Source organism: Salmo salar, chromosome ssa23, assembly GCF_905237065.1.
Source record: "Salmo salar chromosome ssa23, Ssal_v3.1, whole genome shotgun sequence".
Taxonomy (NCBI): Eukaryota; Metazoa; Chordata; class Actinopteri; order Salmoniformes; family Salmonidae; genus Salmo; species Salmo salar.
In genome coordinates this window covers 31,143,624-31,160,145 of record NC_059464.1, presented here as the reverse complement: position 1 = coordinate 31,160,145, position 16,522 = coordinate 31,143,624, and the positions used below count along the sequence as shown (strand labels likewise).

Sequence of the window (16,522 nt, the reverse complement as noted above, 5' to 3'; positions counted from 1 at the left end):
ATATCGACATAACCTGAAAGGCCGCTCAGCAAGGAAGAAGCCACTGCTCCAAAACAGCCATAAAAAAGCCAGACTACGGTTTGCAACTGCACATGGGGACAAAGATCGGAGGAGGGACTGGTGCACTTCACAAAATAGATAGCATCATGAGGTGGAAAATGATGTGGATATATTGAAGCAACATCTCAAGACATCAGTCAGGAAGTTCAATCTTGGTTGCAAATGGGTCTTCCAAATGGACAATGACCCCAAGCATACTTCCAAAGTTGTGGCAAAGTGGCTTAAGGACAACAAAGTCAAGGTATTGGAGTGGCCATCACAAAGCCCTGACCTAAACCCTATAGAAAATTTGTGGGCAGAACTGAAAAAGTGTGTGCGAGCAAGGAGGCCTACAAACCTGACTCAATTACACCAGCTCTGTCAGGAGGAATAGGCCAAAATTCACCCAATTTAGTTAAACAATTTTAAGGCAATGCTACCAAATACTAATTGAGTGTATGTAAACTTCTGACCCACTGGGAATGTGATGAAAGAAACAAAAGCTGAAATAAATAATTCTCTCTGCTATTATTCTGACATTTCACATTCTTAAAATAAAGTGGTGATCCTAACTGACCTATGACAGTGAATTTTTACTAGGATTAATTGTCAGGAATTGTGAAAAACTGAGTTTAAATTTAACTGGCTAAGGTTTATGTAAACTTCCGACTTCCAACTGTATCAACCATTATTGAGGCTGTGCCGTTAAGGAAATATTTGTGTAAACCTTTTCTTGTATGAATATTCAAGTTTTCCAAACCACATTGAATATCCTCTGACGTTGCTGTTCAGCATAAGTAACTAGTATAGTCTACAACCACCATATTACTAAAGCATGATTATGACATTAGTATATATATATATATATATATATATATATATGCCCATCATCAGGTGATCTGCTGTCTGACTTCTTGAATATCAGTTCACTATCTGCATACCTGTACAAACTAAATTAATTAAAGGTGGATAAAGTGTGGTAGCTTAAGGGTAAATTAAATGGGAACGTTTTTCAGTCTAGGCTGTCAGAGGTGTGTGGAAAATGCATCCTTTCGTCCACCTTATGCAACGTTGTCACTGACTGACGCTGTAGAGGCCTTCAAAATAAAATCGCCTTCGAGATCTTGTTTGCATGTCTCTGTTATTTGTATTAATGCAATAGAAGGCCATTATACGCAAAAGTAACTTTTTCACTACTGTCCGTTAGCATATCAATGAAGAGAATATAGTGCTGAACAAGACGGATGCGTTATCATTCCACGCATCATCACCAGCTGAGGTGTATACGCTTGGCTAGTTAGTTTCCTAGCTGTCACTTGCTAGCTACTTAACTAAAGTTTGAATGGTTGTACGGCACATTATCATCGGGCAAGGTGATCACCTGAAACCAACTGCCACGAGGCGTAACAAGGTAGCGTTTCACCACCAGTAAGAAGTAGACTCGTGCAAGACCGGCCAACTATTATTCGAAGAGGCGATGAAACCTACCGTTATCAAGCTAACGTTAGTTAGCTAGTCATATGACGATTATTATTGAGTAATGACAGTTAACTAGTTGACTAATTGGACAACTAGTTGTTATTAGTGCATTTACAACTCAGTCTTGGCTAACTTGTTATATAACGTTACATATTTTCATTGTAGTTTATCTGCATATGTGGATAGCAACTACCTAGGAATAGCATATTACAGCCGGGCAGAAAGCTAACGTTGGCAAGGCCATCAAATAGTATAGTAGGTGATCTGGCTAACGTTAGCTAGCTATTTTGCAATGAGATGCGTTACACGAATGTTTACTTACTGACAGTGTGAAATCAGACATTAAAGAAAACACAGTTAATAGTTTTACCTCATCTTCCTTGTGATTCCTAATGCCACGTACTAAATCTTGAAGGTTTTTATCGAACATCCGATCGATGCTCCCTTTAACAATCTTCAACGCCATGGCTGTTGGTTAACTTTTGTCGCTTCTGTCCTCGGGGACAAAGTAGACGTCTTTTGGGTGCGAACCGGTCCGCAAGACAGTCTCTCATCCACCCGGGTACCGTCTTTCCGCGATTCGTAACTGTTTATTAATCCCGGCCAGAGAAGGCGAGGCCAGATGGGGCGTCCTATACTCCGCTGACAAAATGGCGTCTAAAGTCAGCTGACTGGTTGAATTCATGTGGAATTCTCATTATGGAAATCAATTATCAACTAGTACGCAGTTTAATGTGAATGGATGATAATTATTTTCCAGTCATATTCTCTATGCAAAATGCAATTATTCACCAAGTCTGTCAGTGTGTCAATGTCCAATTTTTGCACAGTATGTAGCCTTTGACCTACCTGACTTTTTTTTGCCACAGCCAACTCAATGAGCATTATGCATGACAGCACAAACACATGTAAAAACATGACAATTAATTTGTTTTATAACTTGCATAAATATACACTGCTCAAAAAATAAAGGGAACACTTAAACAACACAATGTAACTCCAAGTCAATCACACTTCTGTGAAATCAAACTGTCCACTTAGGAAGCAACACTGATTGACAATAAATTTCACATGCTGTTGTGCAAATGGAATAGACAACAGATGGAAATTATAGGCAATTAGCAAGACACACCCGACAATTAGTGGTTCTGCAGGTGGGGACCACAGACCACTTCTCAGTTCCTATGCTTCCTGGCTGATGTTTTGGTCACTTTTGAATGCTGGCGGTGCTTTCACTCTAGTGGTAGCATGAGACGGAGTCTACAACCCACACAAGTGGCTCAGGTAGTGCAGCTCATCCAGGAGGGCACATCAATGCGAGCTGTGGCAAGAAGGTTTGCTGTGTCTGTCAGCGTAGTGTCCAGAGCATGGAGGCGCTACCAGGAGACAGGCCAGTACATCAGGAGACGTGGAGGAGGCCGTAGGAGGGCAACAACCCAGCAGCAGGACCGCTACCTCCGCCTTTGTGCAAGGAGGAGCAAGAGGTGCACTGCCAGAGCCCTGCAAAATTACCTCCAGCAGGCCACAAATGTGCATGTGTCTGCTCAAACGGTCAGAAACAGACTCCATGAGGGTGGTAATGAGGGCCCGACGTCCACAGGTGGGGGTTGTGCTTACAGCCCAACACCGTGCAGGACGTTTGGCATTTGCCAGAGAACACCAAGATTGGCAAATTCGCCACTGGCGCCCTGTGCTCTTCACAGATGAAAGCAGGTTCACACTGAGCACGTGACAGACGTGACAGAGTCTGGAGACGCCGTGGAGAACGTTCTGCTGCCTGCAACATCCTCCAGCATGACCGGTTTGGCGGTGGGTCAGTCATGGTGTGGGGTGGCATTTCTTTGGGGGGCCTCCATGTGCTCGCCAGAGGTAGCCTGACTGCCATTAGGTACTGAGATGAGATCCTCAGACCCCTTGTGAGACCATATGCTGGTGCGGTTGGCCCTGGGTTCCTCCTAATGCAAGACAATGCTAGACCTCATGTGGCTGGAGTGTGTCAGCAGTTCCTGCAAGAGGAAGGCATTGATGCTATGGACTGGCCCGCCCGTTCCCCAGACCTGAATCCAATTGAGCACATCTGGGACATCATGTCTCGCTCCATCCACCAACGCCACGTTGCACCACAGACTGTCCAGGAGTTGGCTGATGCTTTAGTCCAGGTCTGGGAGGAGATCCCTCAGGAGACCATCCGCCACCTCATCAGGAGCATGCCCAGGCGTTGTAGGGAGGTCATACGGGCACGTGGAGGCCACACACACTACTGAGCCTCATTTTGACTTGTTTTAAGGACATTACATCAAAGTTGGATCAGCCTGTAGTGTGGTTTTCCACTTTAATTTTGAGTGTGACTCCAAATCCAGACCTCCATGGGTTGATAAATTGGATTTCCATTGATTATTTTTGTGTGATTTTGTTGTCAGCACATTCAACTATGTAAAGAAAAAAGTATTTAATAAGATTATTTCTTTCATTCAGTTCTAGGATGTGTTGTTTAAGTGTTCCCTTTATTTTTTTGAGCAGTATATATTATGTCATAAAAACAAACTATTTCACACCGGTGACCAATCTAAAAATGCACTAGCGAGCATAGACCCATATACAGTGCATTCGGAAATTATTCAGACCCCTTGACTTTTTCCAAATTTTGTTACTTTACAGCCTTGTTCTAAAATGGATAACATCGTTTTCCCCCCTCATAAATCTACACACAATAACACATAATGACAAAAACAAGTTTAGATTTTTTTGCAAATTTATATACACACACATATATATAAACTGAAAACATTTACATGAGTATTCAGACCCTTTATTCAGTACTTTGTTGAAGCACCTTTGGCAGTGATTACAGCCTCAAGTCTTCTTGGGTATGACGCTACAAGCTTGGCACACCTGTATTTGGGGAGTTTCTCCCATTCTTCTCTGCAGATCCTCAAGATCTGTCAGGCTGGATGGGGAGTGTCGCTGCACAGCTATTTTCAGGCCTCTCCAGAGATGTTCAACTGAGTTCAAGTCCAGGTTCTGGCTGGGCCACTCAAGGACATTGAGAATTGTACCGAAGCCACTTCTGCATTGTTTTGGCTATGTGCTTAGGGCTGTTGCCCTGTTGGAAGGTGAACCTTCGCCCAGTCTGAGGTCCTGAGCAGGTTTTCATCTCGATCTCTCTGTACTTTTCTCCATTCATCTTTCCCTCGATCCTGACTAGTGTCTCATTCTCTGCCGCTGAAAAGCATCCCACAGCATGATGCTGCCATCACCATGCTTTAACGTAGGGATGGTGCCAGGTTTCCTCCAGACGTGACACTTGGCATTCAGGCCAAAGAGTTCAATCTTGGTTTCATCAAACCAGAGAATCTGTTTCTCATGGTTTGAGAGTCCTTTAGGTGCCTTTTGGAAAACTCCAAGTGGGCTGGCATGTGCCTTTTACTGAAGAGTGGCTTCCGTCTGGCCACTCCACCATAAAGGCTTGATTGGTGGAGTGCTGCAGAGATGGTTGTCCTTCTGGAAGGTTCTCATCTCCACAGAGGAACTCTACAGCTCTGTCAGTGTGACCATCGGGTTTTTGGTTTACTCCATGACCAATGCCCTTCTCCGATTGCTCAGTTTGGCTGTGCGGACAGCTCGAGGAAGAGTCTTGGTGGTTCCAAACTTCTTCCATTTAAGAATAATGGAAGCCACTGTGTTCTTGGGGACCTTCAATGCTGCAGACATTTTTTGGTACTCTTCCCCAGATCTGTTCCTCGAAACAATCCTGCCTCGCCGCTCTATGGACAATTCCTTTGACCTCATGGCTTGGTTTTCGCTCTGACATGCACTGTCAACTGTGGGATCTTCTATAGACAGGTGTTTACCTTTCCAAATCATGTCCAATCAATTGAATTTACCAAAGGTGGACTCCAATCACGTAGTAGAAACATCAAGGATGATCAATCGAAACAGGATGCACCTGAGCTCAATTTGAATTTCATAGCTAAGGGTCTGAATACCTAGGTAAATAAGGTTATTTTATTTCTAAAAATCAGTTTCCGCTTTGCTATTATGGGGTATTGTGTGTAGATTGAAAATATTTAATCAATTTTAGAGTAAGGCTGTAATGTAACAAAATGTGAAAAATGGGAAGGGGTCTGAATACTTTCCGAATGCACTCTTATTCACTGCAATTCCTCATCCCAAGCCTGGTTACAAGGGTTATAATGTGTAGTTATTACACCAGTCACACCCCAACAAAACTGGATTTTTATTATGGGAATATGGGACTTCCATGAAGTACCATGTGATGACATGCTGCCTTTGATAACAGAAGTGTTCAGATTAGGACCACCATGCTTAGATTTTTATTCAACGATACAAATGATTTTACCAATTTACATAGCACTAAAAACACTTCCAAAGTATGTATGACAAGCAAATGCCAAATGGGCTCCAGCTACATGGGATATGGACAACTTGTGATTAAGATGATATTGTTCACTCTGTACACAATGTATATTATCCCATTCAATAGGCAAGTTATTGAAAGCAGATGGAGAAGACACGATGACAGGGCGAATAATTCCACAAATCAAAAGTTGTTGCAATATCAGAAAACATACTTGTTATAAAAAAGTAGGTGGACCTTAGTTGGAAAACATGTGATTATGTTCAATGGCTTTAGATTTTCATGGTGAGACTGAATTAATAAGAAATGACCAGATAAAAAGAAAAATATTCATAACCAACGGTCAAGACACCCATACTTGTCCAACACACATTAGCCTTTTCTAGGTTCTCTATCAGCTCCAATATTTTTCTCAAAGCCAACAGAAGCCTTGAATTACGTGACATGCAATTACTGCAGAACATTCATCACAAGGCTCCTCTTTTCCCCCTAAATTTCCTGTTAGAAGTGCTAAAAATGGAATCTCTCAATATACATACAATATGAAAGACCAAAGTTAGAGTTCACGTGGGAGAATAATAAAGCAAAGTAGCTTTGTGGGGGGGAAGAGATTGGGGACAGGCCAAGGTGTCGTATAAAAGGAAAAATACAATTGTGAACAAGAAAGGGGTCAGCACAGCGCCATGTATCCAGGACGAGACTAATGAGCTGTTAGCTGTGTTAAACAATTGCACTCCATTTTCTTCAGCTCTCTATTGCTGGCGGTTCAGTCTCTGCAGAGAGAGCGTGGTGCGTTTCATCATCAGTGTGCGTCTGCTGCTCAGCAGGACTATCAGGACTGGGCCTACCATGGAGAAGAGACAAGACTTCAGAACTAGAGCTACATATCTTTGTGATGGTGGCATGGTACCAATTAGCAGAGCAATATTACTATGGACAAGACCAAGATGTGACATAGGAGAATATTATTTACCTGTTAGGGCTTGAAGCCATACGCTCATCATTCTCTTCCTGGACCGGTGATTTTGGGGTATCCTCTAACTCAGTACATTCCTTTTTCTGGACTTCTGATTCCCCATTCACAGGGATCACATCTGATAGCAAGTAATGCAAAATCAATATACTGGCTACAAATGATGGACCTTTCATTTCATTGTTAGCTACACACAGCAAAAGTCTGAATTAATATCATTTTTAAGAGGAGTAATATCCTGAGGAGGAAAATTAAGGAGAATGTGAGAACAGTAAAGAAGAAGTCCATCAGTTGTGATCGTAAAAATATGGGCTGAGACAATTACCAGAATTTTGTGTCTCCTTCCCATCCTCTTCCTGCTCTTTTCCCTCAGCTTTGTGTTTACTTGGCATTTCAGACTTGACCACAAACTGACCCTTTAACTTATTGTAGACCTGGCTGGCCTTTTCCATAACGGCACTGCTTGCCTTGTATCGACGGATCTACAGTAAGACAAACATCAATCAGAACAACAGCGTGGTTCACAAGGGCCAGAAAAACAAGAGAGATAATGAAATGTACACAGCGGCTCTATAAAGTTCACTTTCATTAAGGGGTTCAGACGGAAAGGCACCTTTTTAAGTGTGGCGATAACATCAGAGTTCTTCTGCAGGATGTGGCTGGTGACCGGCACAGCCTCGAGCTCTGCCAGGGCCAGTAGACAGCGCTCGATGTCCTGCAGAGCAGACATAACATGATAGAATACCACAATGTGCAAGTAACCCTTAATTGGTAAACAAAACAATTATATACCTCATGCCACTTGTCATGCTGCTTGTAAAATCCCAACTATGTGATAATAACTTTTCTGTTGGCAATGAATGGAGCCCCTTATGTTTACTCACTGGGTTGTCCACTTTCAGCGCAAACTTGATGTCAGTGTGCAGCTTCTGCAGCTTTTCGTCTGGAGTTGGCTCTGTGTGCAGACACAAAAAGACAAGGAGTAAGGACATGAAAAGTTGATATTATCTGGCTCTGGCACTGTATCGGACCAACCGTTTGTCACAATATGAGACTATGCTAATGAGTTTCCCATATGCATGCTTTCCAAATGGACACCGTAAATTGGGAGTAACATTGAGCTTTGACCTTTTTTCTTCTCTACTTTCCTCTCGGGAGGTCTCTCGGGTTTGCGTTTGGGCTTGTCAGGCTTGGACCTGAGGGAGAGAGCTCAGTGATCTGTGTGCATTTATATTTAATGAAGATATCTAATGTGATCTGTACTCTAATCTTTTGTCTGGTTCAGCCATGTGCATTTACCTCCCTCTGGGCCTCTCTTCTGACCGCTGGGCTCGCTTTTCCTTCACTTCTTTCTCCTTTTTGCCTTTACCATGATCCCTCTCTTTCTTTGTTCTCCCTTTCTTCTGGTTGTCTGAACGCTTTGCAGATTTTTTCACCTGATTATGGTTAAATACAATGTTCAACAAATCTATTCTAGATGATACAAAAACAAACAAATGTCCACTCTTTAAACAGTCTTCCATGCTAGTTACCTCAGGTCCAGAGTCAGAGTCGGAGGGGGCGGGGATGGGTGGCGGTGGGGGTTTCTTGGACTTCTTCAGTGGGTGATCATCTACACCCTCATCTGAGCTGTTTTCACCACTGCTCTTTCCCTTCTCCTTGTCCTTCTTTCTCTGCTCATCTTCTTCCTTCTCCCTCTCCCGATACTTGAGGATCTCCTCTGCCTGCTCCTTCTTCCGCCGTTCCTCCAGCTCTTTCCGACGCTCCTCATCTCTCTTTTTCCAGTCACTGACGCGGTCAGGCTCACTGTCGCTATAGTACACAGTATAGGATATCATTCATAATGTACTAATTTATTGATACAAGTCATTTATAAATGTATTAACATAGCACACAACCAATGTGGAACAGACTAGAGCCATGCTGACCTGTCGCTGTCAGAGGAAGACGCCGGTGCTCTAGCCTGGGCAGCTTTGGGTTTCCGTCCACCCCGAGGCTTTGGCAGAGGCTTCTCTGATTGGGACAAATGGCAAAGAGGGTTATGCAGTGACAAATACAGTTATCATACACTGTGTAATACCAGACATTACAGCTCTCACCTTTCTTGCGCGCTTGAGGGGCCTTCCGTGGAGGTGGTTGTGGCTCTGAGTCAGAGTCGGATTTGGAGCCAGACTGAGATTCGGATCCAGACAGAGCGGGCCGTGGCTTCTCATCTTCTGAGTCACTGCCCCCTTTCTTCTTGTCCGACTGAGACCCAGAGTCAGAGTCTGAGTCAGACACCGCCTTCTACAACAGCCCACAGAGAGAAACAGAGAGAGATAAAACACAATGAGAGAGCCAGCAGTCACTGTGAAACCACAAACAGTGCTTTATCTACTCAGCTCCAAGGGCTGTTTGACACCTGAAGGGCGTCCCTTTCCTCACCTTCTTCCCTTTGCCACCTCCAGCCTTCTTCCCACTGCCACGGCCTGCTGCCGCCTTCTTCTCTGGGGTGAAGTCCTACAGGGGCAAACAAACAAGACCCCATCAATTAATATTCTCATGCTAGTGTACAACGTGTGCATGTGTCAACTGACCTGGTCACTGTTCTTTCCAGAGTCTGAGTCAGAAGGGGAAGGGTCTGGCTCAGAGGGTGAGCCACTCTCCTCGCCATCCCTGTCACTGGACGAACCCCGGGCCTTCTTCACAGGGGGGCGCTGAATGAGAGATAGAACAGAGATGTTATATTATAACAGAGGCGCATCTAAGCAACCACAGTTTTGTTCGGAGGGCATTAAAATCCCGAAACACTAAAATTATAATTTCGCAATCACCTTGGCAGCTTGGGCCTTCCTCTTGATCCCTCCTCCACCACTGCCGCCACCACCTCCTCGATCCTCACTTCCTGAGTCAGAATCTACCTCACTTCCTGAATCTGCCTTACTGGGCACCACTGCTTCCTTGTCATCCTCTGCATCACTTCCTGCTGCATCGTCATTAGCGTCACTGCCAGACGAGCTGGCAGGCTATGGTGTGAATGGAGAGATCAATTAAATCAATGTTTATCCCATGCATAGGATACAGCATGTGTAAACAGGACAGTGAAAAGCTTAATTGCAAGCCCTCCTCATCAATGCAGAAATACTAAGTCATATAAAAGAAATAAACCATTATGAATAAGATTCAAACACACACACACGGTTGGTACCAGTACTGACATCAATGTCAGGAGTACTGGTGACAGTTGAGGTAAAGCTATATAAATGAGGTAAAGAATAAAAAATGGTATATGTGTAAACAGGTTAAAGGGACTGAGCAGAAAATATAAAAAGAATAGTAGCAGTGAGTATGGTGACTGTATGTGTGGTTGTGTGTAGTTTGCAAGTGTCAGTCAGGGATGCAAACTGGTGAGGGCCCAAAAGGGTGACAAATGGTGTTTGCACAGAAACGCGCAAAAACAATCCATGCGAAGTGCAAGAACGTTTGCTTATCTTCAGAGAATAACAAGTACATGATACACATTTAAAAATAGTGTCCTGGGGTAGAGTTAGGCTCTGGGTTTAAGGTTTATCATGACATGTAATGATAATCTTAGTCTCCCCAGACAGGAATACATCAGTCTTCAATGCACCCGACCTGACAAGTTGTTCTATAGAGGTGCATAAAGAAAAGTAAAACACAAATCCTGTCTCACATCTAATACATTGCAAGGTGCTTTCAGTGTTAAAATACAATAACTTATATACATAAACACAATTACACAGGGCTCTAATCTGACATTGTTTACAAGGAGTACTTGAGCGCAATGAAAGTATTTGAAGAAGAGTATTTTAATAACAAATTACTAAAGGTTACTGAATAAAAAGGTTTTTGGAATGTTCTAAGCTCAATAAGGCAGTGGCAAGAAAAAGTATGAACCCGTTGGAATTACCTGGATTTCTACATAAATTGGTCATAAAATGTTCTGATCATCTCAGTCACAACAAGACACAGTCTGCTTAACCTAATAACAAACTATTATAAATGTTCATGACTTTATTGAATACAGTGTAAACATTCACAGTGCAGGGTAGAAAAACTGAACCTTTGCATTTAATAACTGGTTGGCAGCAATAACCTCAACTAAACATTTTCGGTAGTTACGGATCAGACCTGCACAACGGTCAGAAGGTATTTTGGACCATTCCTCTTTACAAAACTGTTTCAGTTCAGCAATATTCTTAGGATGTCTGGTGTGAACTGCTCTCGAGGTCAGGCCACAGCATCTCAAATCGGGTTGAGGTCAGGACTCTGACTGGGCCACTCCAGTAGGTGTATTTTCTCCTGTTGAAGCCATTCGGTTGTTGATTTACTTCTGTGTTTTGGGTCGTTGTCCTGTTGCATCACCCAACTTCTGTTGAGCTTCAATTGGCAGACAGATAGCCTAACATTCTCCTGCAAAATGTCTTGATAAACATGAGAATTCATTTTTCTGTCAATGATAGCAAGCTGTCCAGGCCCAAACCATGATGCTCCCTCCACCATACTTTACAGTTGGGATGAGGTTTTAATATTGGTGTGCTGTGCCTTTTTCTCACCACACATAGTGTTGTGTGTTCCCTCCAAACAACTCAACTGTAGTTTAATCTGTCCACAGAATATTTGGACAGTAGCGCTGTGGAACATCCAGGTGCACTTTTGCATACTTCAGACATGCAATGTTTTTTTGGACAGCAGTGGCGTCTTCCGTGATGTCCTCCCATAAACACCATTCTTGTTTAGTGTTTTACGTATCGTGGACTCGTCAACAGAGATGTTAGCATGTTCCAGAGATTTATGTAAGTCTTTAGCTGACACTCTAGGATTCTTCTTAACCTCATTGAGCATTCTGCATTAGCATTAGCAACAGTGCTGAACTTTCTCCATTTATAGACAATTTGTCTTACCGTGGACTGATGAACATGAAGGCTTTTAGAGATACTTTTGTAACCCTTTCCAGCTTTGTGCAAGTCAACAATTCTTAATCTTAGGTCTTCTAAGATCTCTTTTGTTCGAGGCATGGTTCACATCAGGCAATGCTTCTTGTGAATAGCAAACTCACATTTTGAAAGTGTTTTTTATATTGCAGGGCAGCTCTAACCAACATCTCCATTCTCATCTCATTGATTGGACTCCAAGTTTGCCGACTCCTGACTCCAATTAGCTTTCACATACTTTTTCCAACCTACACTGAATGTTTAAATGACTTATTCAATATAGACAAGAAAAATACAATAATTTGTGTTATTAGTTTAAGCACACTGTCTATTGTTGTGACTGAAGATCAGATCACATTTTTTGACCAATTCTTGTAGAAATCCAGGTTATTCCAAAGGGTTCAAATACTTTCTTGCAACTGTACACTCAAATAGGAGTCAGTTAAGTGAGACAAATGTTCAGCTGCCACTTTAAGGGCGGGAGGTTCTCGTGGTAACAGTAGAGAATCTCAGACATCTCGCAGTTGCATCAATTGCAAACTGACATTGAAAAATAACCTAGTCTGTGAACGAAAGGATGTAAATAGGCAAGAAAGCCTCCAGTATTTATGCTGCAGTAGTTTGTGTGTCGGGGGCTAGGGTCAATCTGTTATATCTGGAGAATGTCTCCTGTCTTATTCGGTGTCCTGTGTGAATTTAAGTATGCTCTCTCTAATTCTCTCTTTTTTCTTTCTCTCTCAGAGGACCTGAGCCCTCCTTGGGACCCTCGGACTCCTTGCTGTCCCCAGTCCACCTGGCCGTGCTGCTGCTCCAGTTTCAAATGTTCTGACTGCGGCTATGGAACCCTGACCTGTTCACCGGACGTGCTACCTGTCCCAAACCTGCTGTTTTCAACTCTCTAGAGACAGCAGGAGCGGTAGAGATACTGTGAATGATCGGCTATGAAAAGCCAACTGGTGCTGACCTGTTGCACCCTCGACAACCACTGTGATTATTATTATTTGACCCTGCTGGTCATCTATGAACATTTGAACATCTTGGCCATGTTCTGTTATAATCTCCACCTGGCACAGCCAGAAGAGGACTGGCCACCCCTCACAGCCTGGTTCCGCTCTTGGTTTCTTCCTAGGTTCTGGCCTTTCTAGGGAGTTTTTCCGTGCTTCTACACCTGCATTGCTTGCTGTTTGGGGTTTTAGGCTGGGTTTCTGTACAGCACTTTGTGACATTGGCTGATGTAAGACGGTCTTTATAAATAAATTTGATATGAAACAAGGTCAAAGTCACACTTTAGTAGACTTTCTGGTAAATCTGGTCAACTTCTATGCCTGTATTCTTCTAAAATGTTCATCTATGAGAAACAACCTTTAGATCCACACGATTCACGTGGATGGCCTATTTTGAGAACCAAATGGCGAATATTGCCGAAAAGCGATGAGTCTGCTACCCTGGTCAGTGTATGTGTGTATAGTCAGTTCAGATATTCCATGGGTGATTAGTTGTTCATCAGTCGTATTGCTTGGAGGACGAAGCTGTCTCAGACCCTGTTGGTCTGAGACCTAATGCTCCGTTACCGCTTATAAGTGATTGTTGAAGAACATGTGATACAGAGTGCTGACCGAGCAGATAATTCCACCAACAGGGAGCTGCATGGTACTGTAACTTGGCCAATCTATCACATCCTAAACTGAGACCTGAGGCACTTTTTAGGGGAATGAGTCACTGATCTAAATGGATCTCAGTGCACAGCAAGAGAGAAACCAGGGGTAACAGCACTCAGTTGTAACTGGTCAGTATTAGAGAAACGGTATTGAGTTGGACTTCTGATAAGATGTACTTACTGCAGGAGCACTGTAGGAGGCGTGAGGGTTGTTCTGGATTTCCCACAAGCCCTCGTTGAAGCCCTTTCTTTTGTTAGGTTTTCCAAAGCGCTCACTGTGCTTCTCATAGGCAAAAAGGTCCTTTGGTGCAAGGAATGCTCTGAGGAAGAGAGAGCATGATTTGATAACACATTACTTTATATTGCGATAGTATTTACGAGACTATAATTCTGAGTCACTAAATTAAAAAGCCAATACCTGGCGCAGACAAACTCCATGCTTACCGGGTAGATGACACAGAGTTTCTGCATGATGTGAAAGCCATGAACTGGCAACAAACTACAGTACTGACAGTTATTTTGCCACCTAGTGGTGGTTTAAGAATAGTCCATCTGCCATCGTGCAAAACTACTGCTGTATGACCAAAACACTAAACTTTTCACACACACACACACACACACACACAAATGGACCTAGATCACTTAAGACATAAACCAGTAATGAAAAACTCATGAATGGGTTTCAAAAGTTTAAAATAAGTTAAAGAAAATATAGTGCATCAACAAACATGGAGGACACATCACAGAAATACGAGTGCCGATACTTCAAGTAAACATACAACACATTAGGTAGCTGGGGACAACAGGATAAACAGAACCAGCTGGAAAATAAATACAAATCAACATTTATTTTTTGCATCAATCTCTCTCTCTATATATAACTGATCTAATAAAGGACAATGGTGAATGTAGTATACCACAGTTTCAAGTCCATCCTGAGATTCCCATCCTGCTATTCTAAATCAAACAGACACAGCACTTACGTTTCATGGGTCCCAAAGAAGAAGATAGGGATTTTATTGGGAGGGGGTTTCACTGCCCCATCTGCGACATCCTCAATCTAGAAGAACGAGAACCACACAACAAAAACAAAAGTGTGAGAGACATCCAAACTAGGTACAGGAGAGAATATATATTCACTGCTCTTTGTAGTCTGATCCTCAAGTCAAGTTGGGAAAATTAGGAAAATAAGGTTGGAAATAAGTAGACAATATTGTGGCCTTGTCTGAACCCTTCACTCCAGACAGACACCTTGATTGGTACAATCTGTTGAATTTTCAAATAACAGTCAAATCCTGGGAAGAGGTTAACACATCAAAGTCATTTCCAGAAAACCAAATATTTGTGTTTACTGTACCAAAAATCACCTGATTATTTAACAACTATAGCTAGGATTTTATTTTACAGGGCAGTGAGTCTGCAAATCAAACATTTAATCTTCAATCAACGCACACCAAAAAGCACAGTACAGCTAGCTACTTAGCACTGCCTGGTTGGACAAAATACATGTACACAACACAAACATGAACGTCATTCCCCAAGTAGCCTGGTTATACTTTGCATAAAAAAGATCCAGCAACAAACATTTTGCAAACAGAATGGTAGGACAACAAAGCAATTCTATATTTCCAAGCACGAGGCAAGGCTAGCTGGCTATAATATTAGCTATGTCAGTCATTGCCAAGGATGCACAGCAAAACTCCAGCGTCCCCTCCGCCCACCCGCTTCTCTCTGGCTGCTGCTAGTTTACCCTGGCTGGCCAGTGGGGGTACCCCTTCATTTTGGCGAAGACCAGGTCTCCGGGTTGAAAATTGTGCGGCATTGTTCTGCCCCTCTGTGCAGCCTTTTCTTTCTTCTTTAGCTAACACTGGAGGTCTTTGTGCGTTGCTTCTTGGCCGTTTTCAAGCCGACAAAAAACCTGCAAAACGATAAAGTTAGCTAGATAGCAAGCTAGCTTCTCAATAGCGCGAGATGAGGCGGTTAGCTTCACAAGAATAGCTTCCGCTAACCGTGATTATCAGAGCGGAAATCCCTCCTACTAGCGACTATAATTGGTTTAATTTTTTGTCAATCCATTCTTCAAACCAATCATATTCTACTATATGTACACTATAAATTCGATATCGTTTTCCTAAGTTGACTGGCTACTAATTAGGAAATGCATACTAACATCAATACAAAAGGTTTAGAATAGAAACCAAACCTTTCTTTAGCGTGTCTTTACCAACAGATTGACAAAAATATAAAAATTAACAATCGTTCGCAGTCATACAGCGAATATATGCCACCCCTAAGCGCACAGAGCTGGATGATATTTTGTATTTATTTATTTAACCTTTATTTAAAAACGACGCTGGTCCAATTGTGCGCCACCCTATGGGACTCCCAATCACGGCCAGTTGTGATACAGCCTGGAATCAAACCAGGGTCTGTAGTGACACCGCCAGCACTGAGATGCAGTGCCTCAGACTGCCTCGCCACTCCGGAGCCCAATATTGCCAAAATCTATATTATGATAAACTTAACAATAAGCACCACAAATATTTTATTTATTTACTACTAGTTTGATTGTTGTAGCCATAAGTTTTACCATTAACAATAACCCATGTTAGCAAACCCATTTCATTTAACCCATTTAATTGGCTCCCGATTGGCGCAGCGGTCTAAGACACTGCATCTCAGTGCTAGAGGTGTCACTACAGACCCTGGTTCAATCCCGGGCTGTATCACAAGCGGCATGATCGGGAGTCCCATAGGGCGGCACACAATTGTCCCAGTGTCGTTAGGGTAGGGTAGGGTCTGGCCAGGATAGGTCGTCATTATAAAATAAGAATTTGTTCTTAACTTAATTTTTTTATTTCACCTTTATTCAACCAGGTAGGCTAGTTGAGAACAACTTCTCATTGACAACTGCGATCTGGCCAAGATAAAGCAAAGCAGTGCGACACAAACAACAACACAGAGTTACACATGGAATAAACAAACATACAGTCAATAATACAATAGAAAAATCTATATACAGTGTGTGCAAATGAGGAAGGATAAGGGAGGGAAGGCAAAAA

At 42.7% G+C, this 16,522-nt stretch overlaps 2 protein-coding genes across 9 annotated transcripts in view; both read right to left on the bottom strand.

The window, feature by feature from the left end:
- Nucleotides 1-2,184, bottom strand: part of LOC106584401 (AP-3 complex subunit delta-1) — a 41,631-nt gene extending 39,447 nt beyond the window's left edge. For all 8 annotated transcript variants that reach the window (XM_014169676.2, XM_014169678.2, XM_014169680.2 and 5 more), the window contains exon 1: nucleotides 1,889-2,184. In XM_014169676.2, the coding sequence (XP_014025151.2) occupies nucleotides 1,889-1,984 (96 nt within the window). In that variant the 5' untranslated portion in view covers nucleotides 1,985-2,184. The remainder of the gene's footprint in view (nucleotides 1-1,888) is intronic.
- A 3,645-nt stretch (nucleotides 2,185-5,829) lies between these two features.
- On the bottom strand, nucleotides 5,830-15,480 carry LOC106584403 (hepatoma-derived growth factor-related protein 2). The gene is made up of 16 exons (XM_014169683.2): nucleotides 15,211-15,480; nucleotides 14,444-14,520; nucleotides 13,642-13,780; nucleotides 9,683-9,874; nucleotides 9,446-9,565; nucleotides 9,294-9,368; nucleotides 8,969-9,155; nucleotides 8,798-8,882; nucleotides 8,402-8,681; nucleotides 8,169-8,305; nucleotides 7,998-8,065; nucleotides 7,754-7,824; nucleotides 7,483-7,584; nucleotides 7,195-7,351; nucleotides 6,870-6,990; nucleotides 5,830-6,740 (listed from the first exon to the last, which is right to left on the bottom strand). Exons 1-16 carry the CDS (start codon nucleotides 15,280-15,282, stop codon nucleotides 6,641-6,643), a joined length of 1,983 nt encoding a protein of 660 aa, XP_014025158.1. The 5' UTR covers nucleotides 15,283-15,480; the 3' UTR covers nucleotides 5,830-6,640.
- Between the last annotated feature and the right edge of the window lie 1,042 nt (nucleotides 15,481-16,522).